At 40.5% G+C, this 15,105-nt stretch overlaps 1 protein-coding gene across 1 annotated transcript; it reads left to right on the top strand.

Annotated features, from left to right (window-relative positions):
• Nucleotides 1–13: 13 nt before the first annotated feature.
• WDR12 (WD repeat domain 12) lies at nucleotides 14–15,097 on the top strand. Its single transcript, XM_045032564.1, has 13 exons — nucleotides 14–307; nucleotides 1,171–1,265; nucleotides 2,696–2,790; nucleotides 4,089–4,195; nucleotides 6,006–6,121; nucleotides 6,659–6,813; nucleotides 7,201–7,246; nucleotides 8,901–8,986; nucleotides 9,197–9,337; nucleotides 9,466–9,571; nucleotides 10,832–10,964; nucleotides 13,122–13,194; nucleotides 14,113–15,097. The coding sequence occupies exons 1-13, from the start codon at nucleotides 267–269 to the stop codon at nucleotides 14,188–14,190; spliced, it is 1,272 nt and encodes a 423-aa protein (XP_044888499.1). The 5' UTR covers nucleotides 14–266; the 3' UTR covers nucleotides 14,191–15,097.
• Nucleotides 15,098–15,105: the final 8 nt, after the last annotated feature.

Below are 15,105 nucleotides of genomic sequence, written 5' to 3'. Positions count from 1 at the left end.
GGGCGGGGCGCCCAGAGTGGCTTGACCGGGGGAGCGGCTCCGGGCCCTTAAGAGCAGCCCCCACTAATCGCTGGCGGAATGCTCGATCTGCGCCGCTGCTCCGGGCTGATTGACTGCGGCTCCGAGACACGTGCTCGCTCTGCTTCGCTGGCTGGGGGGAGAGCGCTCAGGGCCGCGTCCAGCCTTCTGTCCTGCATTCCGTGTCAGTCCTCAGCTGGGCACAGACGCACACACAGCCCCGGCCCAGCCTCGCCCTCTCCGACCCAATGGCCCAGCTCCAGGCTCGGTTCTTCACCGAGAACCACAAGTGAGTCTGGGATGGCCTAACTGCCCGGGGCGGAGCAAGGGAGACGCGGACAAGAACGATACCGATGAGCGATGCCTGGCATTGATCTAGTCCTGAGCGGTCACACACCATGTGCAGGCTACCTCCGCGGGAGGGTGGATGGGAAGGAGAGCAACTAGGAGAAGGGAAATTGAGGATACTGCGACAGGGTCAAATCTTACTGGGGTGGGTGTTGGTTGGGGAAGATAGATTTATTTACTTCATCTTTCCTGGCAAACAGCATTTCCCAACAAAACTCCATTAACTCCTACAAGTTAATTGAAAAGATCTGTGATCAAGATTTACACCGTGGCCCTTATTTTGCTTCCACTGAAGTCAGAGGCATCCTCTCTGATTTTAGGGGGGAATAGAATCAAGGCCATAATCTAAGTGTTGGCAAATGTTGTAAGGGGTGGGGCTTTAGCAACTCTTTTAATATTCACTCATTTTCTGTACTTTCCCAGTGCTACTGGCTTCTCTACCAGGTAGATTTCGCTTGGATCTTAGAGATTAATCTGGACACACTATAGTGTATATTATGAGCTATTGTATTTGTGAATGTTAGAGAGTAGGTTTCAAAAAAGGTGAAAAAAAAAGTTCCTGGTTCTTGCTTGGCTACACATGAGTTGAACTTCAGAAAATCTTACCAAAGTGATTATGATGGGCAGGATTCTTGAAACAACTGCAAATAAAGTATGCATCCATTCAAACTGCAAAGTGATTAAAACCCTCACTTGCAAAAAGAGCTGTATCACAGACTTTTAGATAATGTGCTTATTTTGTACCAGTTGAGAAGTGCTGAAACTGATAGCTCAATGAGTCAATTCCTATTTTCTTCCCTCTAGGTATGTAGTAGATGATGTTCCATTCTCTATCCCAGCAGCCTCTGAAATTGCTGACCTCAGTAACATCATCAATAAATTGCTGCAAGCTAAACATGGTATGTATTTGGAAGGTGATTTACCTCTTTTAGGAAAAGGAATACTTTAAAAAAAATAGAAACTTACTAAAGTATTTAGAATCTCTTCATAAGTGTGTAAACTATAGGGGCTTAACATACAAAGGTTCCACTCCTGCAAAGACTTATGAACGTGGGTACAGCAAAGCATATAAGACTCATCAAGATTCCTTGGTTGGAAAAACAATTGTTTTCACAGTTGGACAAAATTCTCCTTTCAAATTTTCATAGAGGATCTTACCTCCCTTATTGTTCTTACTTGTCTTATAGTATCTATAACAGTTTCTAGGCATCGTACATGATCATTAAAAATATAGCCCTTGATTCTGCACTCAGATCCATGCAGATGGACCTGATGCCCACAAAGATGTACTGTACATGTATACAGTATGGTGCCTATGCTGGCAAAGCTATGTTGGCATAGACCCCTAGCGTAGAAATAGTTTACACCAAGAGTTTTTATGTCAGTGTAGGAACATCCCCTCCCCAAACTTTAGCTGCATTGGCAGAGGCATTCTTCCGGGTATGGGTTTTTTCCACAGTGCTGACCGACATAGCTATGGCAATATAACTTTTAAGTGTAGACCAAGCCAGAGTTTGATTGAAGTCAGTGGAACCATACACAAGTACGGGTCTGCTTGCACAGGACTGATCGCATGAATGATTGGGGGAAATCAAGAGTAAAACCCATAAGCAGTTCTGCCCTTGATGTTTTTAAAAATAAAAAAGAGACATACCTGTTGTGTCAATCTCCCCATTACTTTCTTCTCACTTTGTCTCTTATCTACCTTTTGTCTGGCTACGTATTTAGATTGTAAGCTTTTTGGGGAAGGGACTGTTACCAGCCCTCCATTCTATTTATACAGTACTTATCACATTGGGAGAAAAAAGAAATAAAAACAAAATTTTAATCCAGTTGACTGACTAAAACCTTGCAGTGTTATTTGAAACTCACCTGACTCTTTCCCTGGTGAGTAGTCAGGAGGGAAATTCCAGAGGTTGGTACCTGGACTGTGGTTAGCCAACAACAGAGATGCTCCAGCAGACAGAAATGGAGGTATAACTGGGTCTCAGCCCATGTAAAACTATAAAAGTTGTTCTTAACTTCTCAAATTGTAACTAAAATTGAAGAGGTAACACCTTAGAAGCCTGGAGTCCTGGCTACAGAGACACTACTTATAGAAACTTAGGTGCTGTTTTCCCCAAGGCATCCTTTGGGTCAAGATCTGCCCTCAGTTAAATCTGTGTAATCCTTTTAGATAAGGGGGTTGCACAGTTGTAACTGGGAGAAGAAGGTGGCCCTTGAATTTATTTTAACTAAATTTAGTTTCAGTTCCTAAAATTTGCTCTTTTATTCTGGATTGTATAAGTTAAGACTTGAAATTTTAAACATTGTTTCTTGTTTGTCTTAGAGGACCACAAATATGTGGAGTTTGATTTCCTTGTCAAGGGCCAGTTCTTGCGTATGTCGCTGGTCAAACACATGGAAGCGGAAAACATCTCAACAGTAAGTCATACACACTTTCTGTGGACCACATTGTAGGATGATGGGATTTAAAGAGCCCGACCTAGACCATTTAATTAGATACAGATTTTAAATTTGATCTGGTTTACAGTTCTGATTAGGAAAGTTCTCCATATTCCATGTATTTTTCTCCCTTAGTATTCCTTTGCCTTTCTGATGAAGCCCAAATAATTTCCCTTATTTTCCTCTGAAGACCCTGCGTTATTCTTTTGCCCATGGAGGATTCACCAAGACTTGGTTTGGAGCCTGAAAGTGCTCCTAATGACTAGAGTTTGCTATTGAGCAATCTGAGACACTTCCTTCTCCTGTTGTCTGGTTTCATACAGTTCTGGAGGGAGACTGGTCCCATTTTGGTCACCATCAATGTACTTTTATCTCCTGCTCTGCTAGTCTGTGGTCAGTGGCACTATATGGGTCAAATGATATGAAGTATTATAGACACTCCACTACTAAGCATGATAAGCATAGTGGGGAAAACCTAGAAAAGAAAAGGAACAACACTGTCTTACTATGGAAATCATTTGCAGCTACTTTTAAACACTGTATTAGTAATTTGATAAGCCAATAGGTAGCGTTGATCAGTAGTGACGTACTTGTACTTAAGGTATTGCTCATTCGCTAAGAGCCCAATACTGCAAAAGCTTAAGCATGTGTGTAACTTTAATCATGTGAAGTGGGCCCATTGAAAAAGGTAATTGGTATATCTCCAATTATTACCTATCTCCTAGAACTGGAAGGGACCTTGAAAGGTCATTGAGTCCAGCCCCCTGCCTTCACTAGCAGGACCAATTTTTTTGCCCCAGATCCCTAAGTGGCCCCCTCAAGGATTGAACTCACAACCCTGGGTTTAGCAGGCCAATGCTCAAACCACTGAGCTATCCCTCCCCCTCCTATTGACTTCAATAGGACTGCTCACCTAAGTAAAATTACACACATTCTTAAGTGTTTGCAGCATTGGGCCCTTAATTATGAATCTTTGTGCTCTGGGTCCTAATGCATTGCTACCATCTGTCTTCTGTTCAGTTATGCATATGCTTGCCTGTCAAGGAGTTAGGGCTACCTGAATCCCCATTTGCAGTAGCAGCTCAATTTCTAAGGCAGAGTAGAGCGCACACAGTCACATGGAAGGTAGGGGACTCTGGCTTGTATAGTTGATACCTTTGTCTTGCCAATTGATACCACTGCTCGGAGTGGTTGGGAACTACTATACTAGATCATTATGATTGTTTATTTAAAAAGAAAAAACACACTGATAGGCTTCTTGTCTTTTGAGAGTTTAGGAGGAAGTGGTGGAAATAGAATATGTGGAGAAGTACACAGCACCACAACCCGAGGAATGCATGTTCCATGACGACTGGATCAGTTCTATTGAAGCTACAGAAGAATGGTATCGCAGACCCACTAAGCCAGTCATAAATATCCATCTTGGTTTCTCCCACTGTCTGTAGCTGATTCCATAGTTATTTATTGGTACTTCTTTTTAACAGTTTTCTTTCCATTCCAAATTTATCTTTTCTTTTAAATGATTTTTCTACCTTTTAAATCAATTTTTATATGCAGGCCATATGCCTGGGAAATTAGGCTTGAGCTCCTCCATGCTACCTTGACAGTAACTTTAACCCAAGTAGGAAGGTACCATGCATAAGAGGATGAGATTTGCTCCTGGTATGAGTTAGAACTGATGAGTAGCACTGATGATATCTCCTTTAATAAAACAATAACATCTTGCTGTCTTTTTACATTTATTTCTAACATTTCAATATTTTATACTTCAAATATTCATTTTAAGTTATTACTATAGTTTCAAAACCCTTATCTGGAGTGCATAAGAACATAAGAAAGGCCGTACCGGGTCAGACCAAAGGTCCATCTAGCCCAGTATCTGTCTACCGACAGTGGCCAATGCCAGGTGCCCCTGAGGGAGTGAACCTAACAGGCAATGATCAAGTGATCTCTCTCCTGCCATCCATCTCCACCCTCTGACGAACAGAGGCTAGGGACACCATTCTTACCCATCCTGGCTAATAGCCATTTATGGACTTAGCCACCATGAATTTATCCAGTCCCCTTTTAAACATTGTTATAGTCCTAGCCTTCACAACCTCCTCAGGTAAGGAGTTCCACAAGTTGACTGTGCGCTGCGTGAAGAAGAACTTCCTTTTATTTGTTTTAAACCTGCTGCCTATTAATTTCATTTGGTGACCCCTAGTTCTTGTATTATGGGAATAAGTAAATAACTTTTCCTTATCCACTTTCTCAACATCACTCATGATTTTATATACCTCTATCATGTCCCCCCTTAGTCTTCTCTTTTCCAAACTGAAGAGTCCTAGCCTCTTTAATCTTTCCTCATATGGGACCCTCTCTAAACCCCTAATCATTTTAGTTGCTCTTTTGTGCTTTAAAGAAATGTTTACCACACTACTTGTCTTTTCTACTACAGTAGAACCTTAGAGTTATGAACACCTCAGGAATGGAGGTTGTTTGTAACTCTGAACAAAACATTATGGTTGTTCTTTCAAAAGGTTACAACGCAACATTGACTTAATACAGCTTTGAAACTTTACTATGAAGAGGAAAAGTGCTGCTTCACTTTTTTTTTTAGTAATTTACATTTAATAGTACTGTACTGTATTTGCTATTTCTTTTTCCATCTCTGCTGGTGATTGTGTACTTCCGGTTCCAAATCAGCGGTGCGGTTGACTGGTCAGTTCGTAACTCTGAGGTTCTACTATAGATATTTCCAGAGCTGTTGTTCACTATTGATTATACTGAGACTCCATTTATTAATGGATTGAAAATGCTTTGCTAATCAGTGTAAAGAATTTATTATAATTATTTTTCTTTGGTTAGTCTTAAATTAGACATGAGACTTCAGCATTTAATTTACCACAATGATCAATTTCTCACTTCTCTCTCCTGTATACCTTGTCTAGAAAGCCACAGCTAATTCATTCCTTAAAGTTTGCTTTGAACCTATTAAAATCTAAATTTGATCCAGTTTTTGCAAACAAGTTAAATTTTAATGTTAATTTTTTTTATTTCAAAGAGGACTAAGATTTGCATAAAGGAGATGTTTTCTTTATTCATGTCTCTCAACTGGTTATCCTTCTAATAGTCTTGAAGTTCCTCATGGAAAAGATCTCCCATGATGCACCATTGGCTTTAAAGAATGTTTCAATATCTGTATCCCCTAGGATCTTGACTGGCTCTTATGATCAGACCTCTCGAATCTGGTCTTTAGAAGGAAAATCCATCATGACAATTGCTGGGCACACAGAGGTGGTGAAAGATGTGGCATGGGTGAAAAAAGGTCAGTACACCTTATACTGGTTGGGAGTGGGGCTAGAGCAATTTACTGGAAAACATACAGGTTCAATTGCCAACCTAAATGTTACAGCTATTGTAAGCACTGCTTGTAATATATTAGAAATGGAAATAATTGAGTAAAATCCCTCATGATAAAATACTACTTAAACAAACTCCAGTATTTTCTAATAATTATTTAAATATTCTAAGTTAATCTTCATTAGTATTTGTGCATTTAAATCTGTGATTCACCAGACTCTTGCTAGAACGCGTGTCTGTATAGCATGAATTCACACATAACGCAGTTGCAATTAAAGTAATTAAATTTGGGATCCATGGCTGCAATTCATTGTAACGCAGTACCGCGCATGGATCCCAAATTTCATGTTCTAGTGAGGATCTGGTGTATCTACATGAATCTCTTAATTTGTATTGGGTCACTGTGTAAATTTTTAAAATCTTAATCTTGCTTCCTCTAAAAGGATTTTTAGAAGGACTTCCTTAATTGGATTTGTATGTTGGCACTTTCTTCCTTCCTTAGATAGTTTGTCATGCCTGCTACTCAGTGCCTCTCTGGATCAGACTATCCTGCTGTGGGAGTGGAATGTAGAGAGGAACAAAGTGAAAGCCCTTCACTGTTGTAGAGGACATGCTGGAAGTGTGGACTCTATAGCAGTTGACTGCACAAGAACTAAAGTGAGTTACTTGCTGAAAGAGGTCTGTGTTGAGCTAGTGAGTTGTGGATTCTGTGTTGCTTGTTTATATGTAAAAATCACATTTTTTTTGTCCTCTGCATGTGAATTGGTCATATGTTGTCAAGTGCATACAATTTGTATAAACCTATGTATTAATTGTGGATACCAAAGCACTTATAAATTGGTGATAGCCTTGCATTTGATATAATGGAAGTAATGCGGTGTATTGAAAAGAAAAGATGCATAAAACCCTTAATATTGCACAAAAAGCTGAAGATGATTTTAGTAGATTAGGCAACATTTTGAGCAGAAAGATGACTTTCTGTGGCTTATGTGAACTAGTTGGATTTTACATAATCTTTTTAATAAAAAGTTTCTGTTTATCTAGTTCTGCAGTGGATCTTGGGATAAGATGTTAAAGATCTGGTCTGCAGGTAAGATGAATATTTTATGAATTCTTTGCCTGAGATTTTTGGCTGTAACTTAGAGTTTTAAAATTTAATTATTTGGAATGTCTGAAACTTCTGAATAGATTTTTATTTCAACCACTTAAAATGAGTATTGTCTTAATTTTTCACTTTTGAAGTTTATATATATATATATATATATATATATATATCTCTACTCAGTTATACCAGAAATTCTTATTTTGACGTGTTACTGCTTTTATACATTTTCCATTTGAGAATAATATGCATGTTCTTGTGGGTTCCCCCCGCCCCCCCCTTAAATATAGTTGCCTATAGTGGGGCAGAACAACAAGCTGTTTCAGGCCATCCAGCCTAAGCTGGGGAAGCTACCAACTCCAGGGGTGGGGCTGGTAGCAGGGGGTGGGGAGGTCCAGGCCCACCCTATTCCACCGGATCCTAACCATGGGCCCTGACTATGGCAGAACCTTCCACCGCTGGGTGAGCAGGGATCCCACTGAAACACACTGACCTAGACTCTGGCAACCAAACCGGACTAATGTCTAGTGCCCCAGGGCTGCTTCCTACTGTACCTCCATCTCCTGGGTTCCTCCTTCTCCTCAGGGTACATGGCCAGTGGCAGTCCCAGCACCCCTTCAGGGGCCTCGGCACTGTAGAGCTCCGTCTTGAGCATAGGGCTCAGCAGCAGATGAGGGACATCTGCTCCTTTCTCCGGCTCTCACCCAACTGAGCTGCAGAGCCTGACGTTTAAACTTCCTGTCCCAACCTTCTGCTTGGGGTGGGGGGGCCGCATGGCTTGCCTGGATCCACCCACCAGGGGATGGGGAGTGGCCTTCTCTGAGGAAGGCCACGCCTCCTCGCTATAGTCATTTATTATGGTGCAACAGTAACTGTGCCAAGATTGTATTAGAGAGTTCAGTTTTAACAATTTAACTTCTGGTTTTTCTGCGATAATGGACACTATTACTTAAAACAGATTAAAGCCCCCAGTCTGCATTGACATAATGTGGCAGACCTCTGCACAGATTTTAATTACAGGGTCATGGCCTAAACTTAACTTAAACACTTAGATTTCACGTATAGCTGCCAACTGGGTGCCTTTTCCCAAATACTATCTACAGATTTTAGCATTCAATAGGCTCGTACAGTTTGTAGTTTTTAAAATATGGACACTTTAAGAAGTTGTGGACTCTTTTCCTAATCTTCTTTCATAGGCATCGTGACTTGAGGGACAATAAATTGACTAAACTGATCCTGACCTGGTGACATAAAATAACCATACAGTCCTTCTCTAGCCAGTTGGATGCCTCCTTTCAAAGTGCCCATTTAAGTTTATATATAAATGTGTAAATTAAAATATAGAGTGACTGTGTACAGAATATAGGATGGATTTATTGAGTTTTTTTCCATGAAGGAAGGGATGGTCTTGTAGAGGAATTCCTCTAGGACGTGGAAGATCTGAGTTAATTTCTTTGTGCCTAAATTCCTCAGCTGTAAAATGGGAATAATAATACTGATCTAATTGGCAGGAGTGTTGAGGATTAAATTTATATTTGGCAGGCAATTGGATACTATGGTGATGGGGGAGGCCATGTAAGTACTTAGCTGGGAATGAATCCCAGACCCTTCTAAACCAAGCTTTATTTTCTTTCCATCATAGTGCCTACAGATGAAGAGGATGAAATAGAAGAAGCAGCAAACAGACCAAGGAAGAAGCAGAAAATTGAACAGCTTGGACTAACCAGGGTAAGAAGTGCTCAGGATTTATGTAGAACCTCAGCTGAAAAGCATGGAAATGGAAAATATTTTCCTTTTTTGATAAATGTGTAGGGGGAAATTTCTGATGAAATATCTGAAAATTAATCTAAATACAAACATATTTATTTGGTGAAATAATGTTTTTTTCCTACAATAACTAAGCCACCACTTTTCTGATCTTAATATTTTAATTTCTAGACTCCCATTGCAACTCTTTCTGGCCATACTGAAGCCATCTCCTCTGTGCTGTGGTCAGATGCTGAAGAAATTTGTAGTGCATCATGGGATCATTCAATTAAAATATGGGATGTGGAGACAGGAGGTCTCAAATCAACTTTGGTGAGATTTCTTTACATGTTGTACATTAAAACTTTTCACCAAATTCCCACTGGTGTAACTCCAGTTCAGTTTGAATTTAGAATTTGTACAAGAGTAGCTGCTAATTTATGACTTCTTTTCTTATGCAGACCGGAAACAAAGTGTTTAATTCTATCTCCTACTCACCATTGTGTCGGCGTCTAGCATCTGGGAGTACTGACAGACACATTAGATTATGGGATCCCCGCACTAAAGGTGAGCAGAAGTGAATATGTGGGTAACACAAATGACTTTTCAAATTCATAATGTGTGTTGAGAGAAAGGGGTACATCTCAACACATTTCATGAGATACACACACAAACTTTGGTATTTGTCTGTAACTGTTTCCTAACTGGGGGTTCTAGACCATTTTAGCCAAAAATTAACAGAAGCTGTGGGGACAGGGAAAGCTGTATGAACCTGGATCCTTTCCACATTCCATTGCAAAAATGCTCCCATGACTGTGTAAAGTGATGAGAAGCTATCCTCATTCCCTCCCTGCTCTCTGAGTGAGCCTTGTTTCAGCTGACCACAGCAGTAGCTCATTTAATTGGCTATTCTAAGTACTATTGCTTTTTGAGGCTTGACTTTTTCATTCTTAATAACTTTCACATCCCTCGGTGCGCGCCGCTTCCTGCCACCCCCATTGGCCTGGAGCGGTGAACCGTGGCCAGTGGGAGCCGCAATCGGCTGAACCTGCAGAGGCGGCAGGTAAACAAACTGGTCCGGCCTGCCAGGATGCTTACCCTGGTGAGCCGCGTGCCAGAGGTTGCCAACCCTTGCCTTAGACAGTAACTTGGAAAACAAATCAAATTCTTCTCTTTTAAAGACATTTATTTTTTTACTGAATTTTGAAAGCTGCCCTGCTAACAGCCTTGAAATCTAAAGTCACTTTTATCAGTGGGTTAAATGCCACTGTTTTGTCAGGGTGCCTAAACCCTGAATAGGGGAGACCATCTGTAGAAGTGGAAAAGTAGCTGATTACATGTCTGATCAATCTTTGGACTCCTTACAAGTCTGAAATGGCTGCCAGTCATTGCAGTTCATGATATAGACTGAGACTATCACACATCATAAGCCAGTCAGGAATATTTTTTTAGCCACTACAAACCAGGCCAGATTTGAACCAATAATCTAGAGATAAAAGGCTTCATATCCCATTACTGATCCCTAGAGCCATTCAGTCATCTTCATCAAAGAAACTCTTTCAACAGTGGAAAACGTGCCTCTTTGGTAACAATAAGGTGGTTAGATTTTTATCCTTTCTACAGGAGCTCGTGTGCATGCGTGCGTGCATTTTAACCTCTCATGCTGTCTGAAACAATCTTATGACATGATCAGGAAGAACTACCCGGCCCCCACCTGTGTTAATCTTGACTGCTTCTCATATACTGGTAGATTTTATAAATATCTTAAACTGACCTGTATACATTTCTGTAAATTGGGGTGGTGGGTTTTCATTTTTTCTGTCCCAGATGGTTCCTTGGTACTCCTCTCTTTGACCTCTCACACTGGCTGGGTGACATCTGTGAAGTGGTCTCCCACACATGAGCAACAGCTAATCTCAGGTTCTCTAGACAACGTTGTCAAGATTTGGGACACAAGGAGGTAAATGCCATTCTTTAATATTCACAGGTAGCATTTAGAGTTTCATGAGCCTAGTAACACAACAAAAGTATATGGGGAAGTTAAATGGAGACTCCAACTAAATTTCTGGAATCCGTATGGAGATTAGAAACACCTAATAGATGAGCGAGAAATGCACTTGCCTTCTGCCAGCAGCTCTGTGGCTGGACGTTGAAATCAACTGCATTGACCTTCCCACCCAGGATTTCTCTGGCAATACTGCATTGAGTGAGATGGCGTGGAAAGAGGTTTCATTAGTAATCTTGCTAGTGGGTTTAATTTTTTATTTATTTATTTATTTATTTTAAATCTTAGGTATGCTAGCAAGATTGTTAGATGTGTAGTTTGATTTGCTCCCCATTGTGGACATTTCATAACACGTAGCTGCAAGAAAAGGAGTAGTTTGTGTCTGAAACAGATACTTGCAAAAGCAAGAGGTCTAGGTCACTGGTTCTCAACCAGAGGTCCATGTACCCCTGGAGATATGCGAGGTCTTCCGGTGTACATCAACTCATCTAGATATTTGCCTAGTTTTACAACAGGCTACATAAAAAGCACTAGCAAAATCAGAACAAACTAAAATTTCATACAATGACTTGTTTATACTGCTCTATATACTATACACTGAAATGTAAGTATAATATTTATATTCCAATTATATGATAAAAATGAGGAAGTAAGACGTTTTTCAGTAATAGTGTGCTGTGACACTTGTATTTTTATGTCTGATTTTGTAAGCAAGTAGTTTAAGTGAGGTGAAACTTGGGCGTACGTAAGACAAATCAGACTCCTGAAAGGGTTATATTAGTCTGGAAAGGTTGAGAACCACTAGTCTAAGTCAAACGAGATCTGACTTGAAAGGGGTAATGGTAGAGAAGAACAACTGGTCTAGGGTTCGATTGCATAATCAAGGCTTTTATAATAAACTGTGTACCTAGTTTTTCACCTGTCTGCAACTTGTTTAATGAGATTAGTATTTTTGATTTTTTCCTATGCTGAACATGGCAGGAGTAGAGCTCAAAACTCATGTGAGCTTCTTGGGGAGGTGTCTTGGACTTCATAGACTTGTGGATATCTGATGTTTGTGTTACCATGCACACCTTCATAACAATAGGTCCCACAAGACTTCCCAAACACAAAAATGGTGCCCTACTCTCCAGTAGCCATCTGGGGTAGTCAGCTGCCACAGAGGAGTCACCACTCTTTTTTTCCCTACACTGAACAGAGCTTTCATCCTGTTGGTTTGGTGCTGCAGTGTTAAGGCTAGCTCACCACAGAAGTACAGTGAATTGTTTCCTCTATTCTGAGTTCTGTACCTACTGTTCCTGATGCCACACCTTGAACAGCTTTCTCTCATCAGTCCATGGCCCTAGTCAGGATCCAAAAATTGCATTCCCTAGGTGAATATAATGCTCAGATACTGCATAAAAGCTAGCTACTCCAGGGTGGGGGCACCAAAGATTTTGTCAGTAGCTACTGGGCTCTAATTTTGTCGCTCTGGAGGTGCTCTCAGAACATTCTCCATGGCCTTGCCTCAGATGCTTTGCAACTGCTCTTCATTAGCCTCATCGGAATCCTTTCTTATGGAGTAAGAAACGAGAGCTAAGCGTTCATCCCTGGTTTCCATTTTGCGAAAAGGAGTAGGAAATGGCACCGCTACTCAAAGCCTTATGGGAGCTTGACCTCTTATTCCACAATTCCTCTGGGCTCCCAGAAGGCCCTTCAAAATTTCCAACAAGGCATTGCTCCAGAGCGTACCCAAAAGGCAGTGCAACTTTCTAATGGTGTAATATAGTACAAGTGAGCATGTGAGCTAAAAGAGCATGTCTTGTGTAGACATCCTGCACCACTGATGCTATCTGACTGGTCTAGTTACCAATGATCCACTTACCTAGTATAGACACAATCGTACAGAAATACATGCTAGAATCAGGAACAGCTGTTGTCTGAATTCAGTGGTTGGGAAGACCAGTGTATGGCTTAATTCTGTTCTCCCCCAAGAAGTATAGTGGTAGAAGTATGGTTTTTAAATGTTACAAGATTATAGTGTGATCAAACCCAGAATTTTCTAGGAGTGAAAACTTTGTAGATTATTTTACTTAATTTATGATTTATGACTCTAAATGTCTATCTTATCAGTTGCAAGGCTCCTCTCTATGATTTGGCTGCTCATGAAGACAAGGTTTTGTGTGTGGAATGGACAGAAGCAGGGGTAAGAACTTGAGGAACGGGATTTTATTCCTTACATGTGTATGTTTTGGATGGGAAGGGGGCTGATGATGGTATGATTGATGTTCTCTAGTTTAGAATTAAACATCAATGAACTTTTTGCTATTGGATATCTCCTGTTGGTGTGTGTGGATCATATTCTTCCTTTTGCTTATATGGCATGGAGGAGACCAGAAGGCCTTAATTGTAGCGTGATGGGTTAGGGTGGACTGTCCATAGGGGAAAAGTAGTTATTTGGCATCCTTACCAGATGGCCACTCCCCATCCATCCATGGGGATTATATGAAAGCTCTGCACCATAGCATTTGGGGGACAAAATCAAGGAAGGGTGGAAGTCAGAACAACCACTCAAGGTGGCATGTTTCTTTCTCTGGACATGGGAACTTATAATGAAAATTACTCTTGTGCTCCTCTAAGCAGCATTTTCTTCTCTGTGGCATTAGACTATGGAGGTAGCATGCACAGGCAGCTGGACCTGGCAAAGGTGTGCTGCCACTCCTTTGTGGCGTGGGCAGGAGCGTGATGTTTACCCTGGGGCCCAGCTGCATGTATCTAAGCACAGCATAGGTTTTGGAGACCCCAACTCCACAGTCCCACCTCTTAGACCAGTGAAAGCCTTAGACATTTTCACATAAGCTTTACCTTCCCCTAATTGTTTTTTGTAGGAGGGTAAGATATAGGCCTGTATTTCTGAATTTGAACCAATTAAAATGGACTATGGGGTTCACATCACCATTGTTTGTTACTCCTGACATTTAGCTCTTCAGAGGAAGAACAGAATCAGACTGCTGAGGAATAATTTTAAATATTTATTCAGCTCATATGTGTTGCCCAGGGACAAAAATTGTGTGGATATTTACTTGGTTTGACAGTGAGCACAACTTGTTTTTCCTCATTACAGTTGCTGTTGAGTGGAGGGGCAGACAACAAGCTATATTCCTATAGATATTCAGCAACAACCTCTGATGTTGGAGCATGAAAATGAATGGCAAGAAGATTTTAGAGGTTACTTTCCAGTAGCCCTAACCTGTTGGAAGTTTTTAGATAACGTACAGTTCAGCATCTGAAGAAAACAGCCTCCTAGAAAAAATGTCTGCTTCTACTTTGTACCAGAAAGCAGCCCTTTCTGGTTTTTGTATTATAGCAACATGTATATGTATTTATAACAGAAAGACAGAACCACCAAGCAACCTCACACTTATCTGGTCTGATACTGAAATCAAACAATTGTCCCCTTTTCTCTCATAAGGACTATATAAAGAACATTGGAGTTTACTTTTAATAGTGTTACTGAGATTGCTAGACAAATTACTCACTAGACTAAATTATTTTGTATTAATTCACGTTTTTTTATAAAGCTTTTATCTATAAAGTTCAGTATATTATGGTCTGAGCTCAAGTAGGTACTTGAGTTACACAATTTTCAGTTGCTTCAGTGGGGGCTGGAGGTGCTTATTAGCTCAAGATTCACCCCTCACCCCTGAACAATGTCTGATCCTGCTTCCACTGAAAGAAATGGAATTAAGATAAGGTTCTTAATAGGGTTGTGATGCAAATTATGTCACCATTATAGTTTCAAGGTGTTCTCTCTTGATTTTATTGGCAAATGGAATATTTTGATTCCTGTCATTCATAAGTTAAAGTGGTGTAAATGTACACTTTAAAAAAAAATTACTGGCTGATATTGAAAAAATGCTCAATTCATTAGCCAGATTAACATACTAAACAGTAATGCATTAATGGAATATCCAACTGCTAAGGAAACCCTTATTGTGCAATATAGGGTGCCCAGTCCAAACAAACTAAGTACCCATTGGCAAAAAGACTGCAGACAAAGCAATGTTTTATCAGATCCATTTATTGTAACTGTCTATTCTGAGCTGTATACCCCAAG

The sequence above is a fragment of the Mauremys mutica genome, chromosome 10 (assembly GCF_020497125.1).
Source record: "Mauremys mutica isolate MM-2020 ecotype Southern chromosome 10, ASM2049712v1, whole genome shotgun sequence".
NCBI lineage: Eukaryota > Metazoa > Chordata > Testudines > Geoemydidae > Mauremys > Mauremys mutica.
Note: the sequence above shows the minus strand (reverse complement) of the source record. Positions and strands in the feature narration are given on the sequence as shown.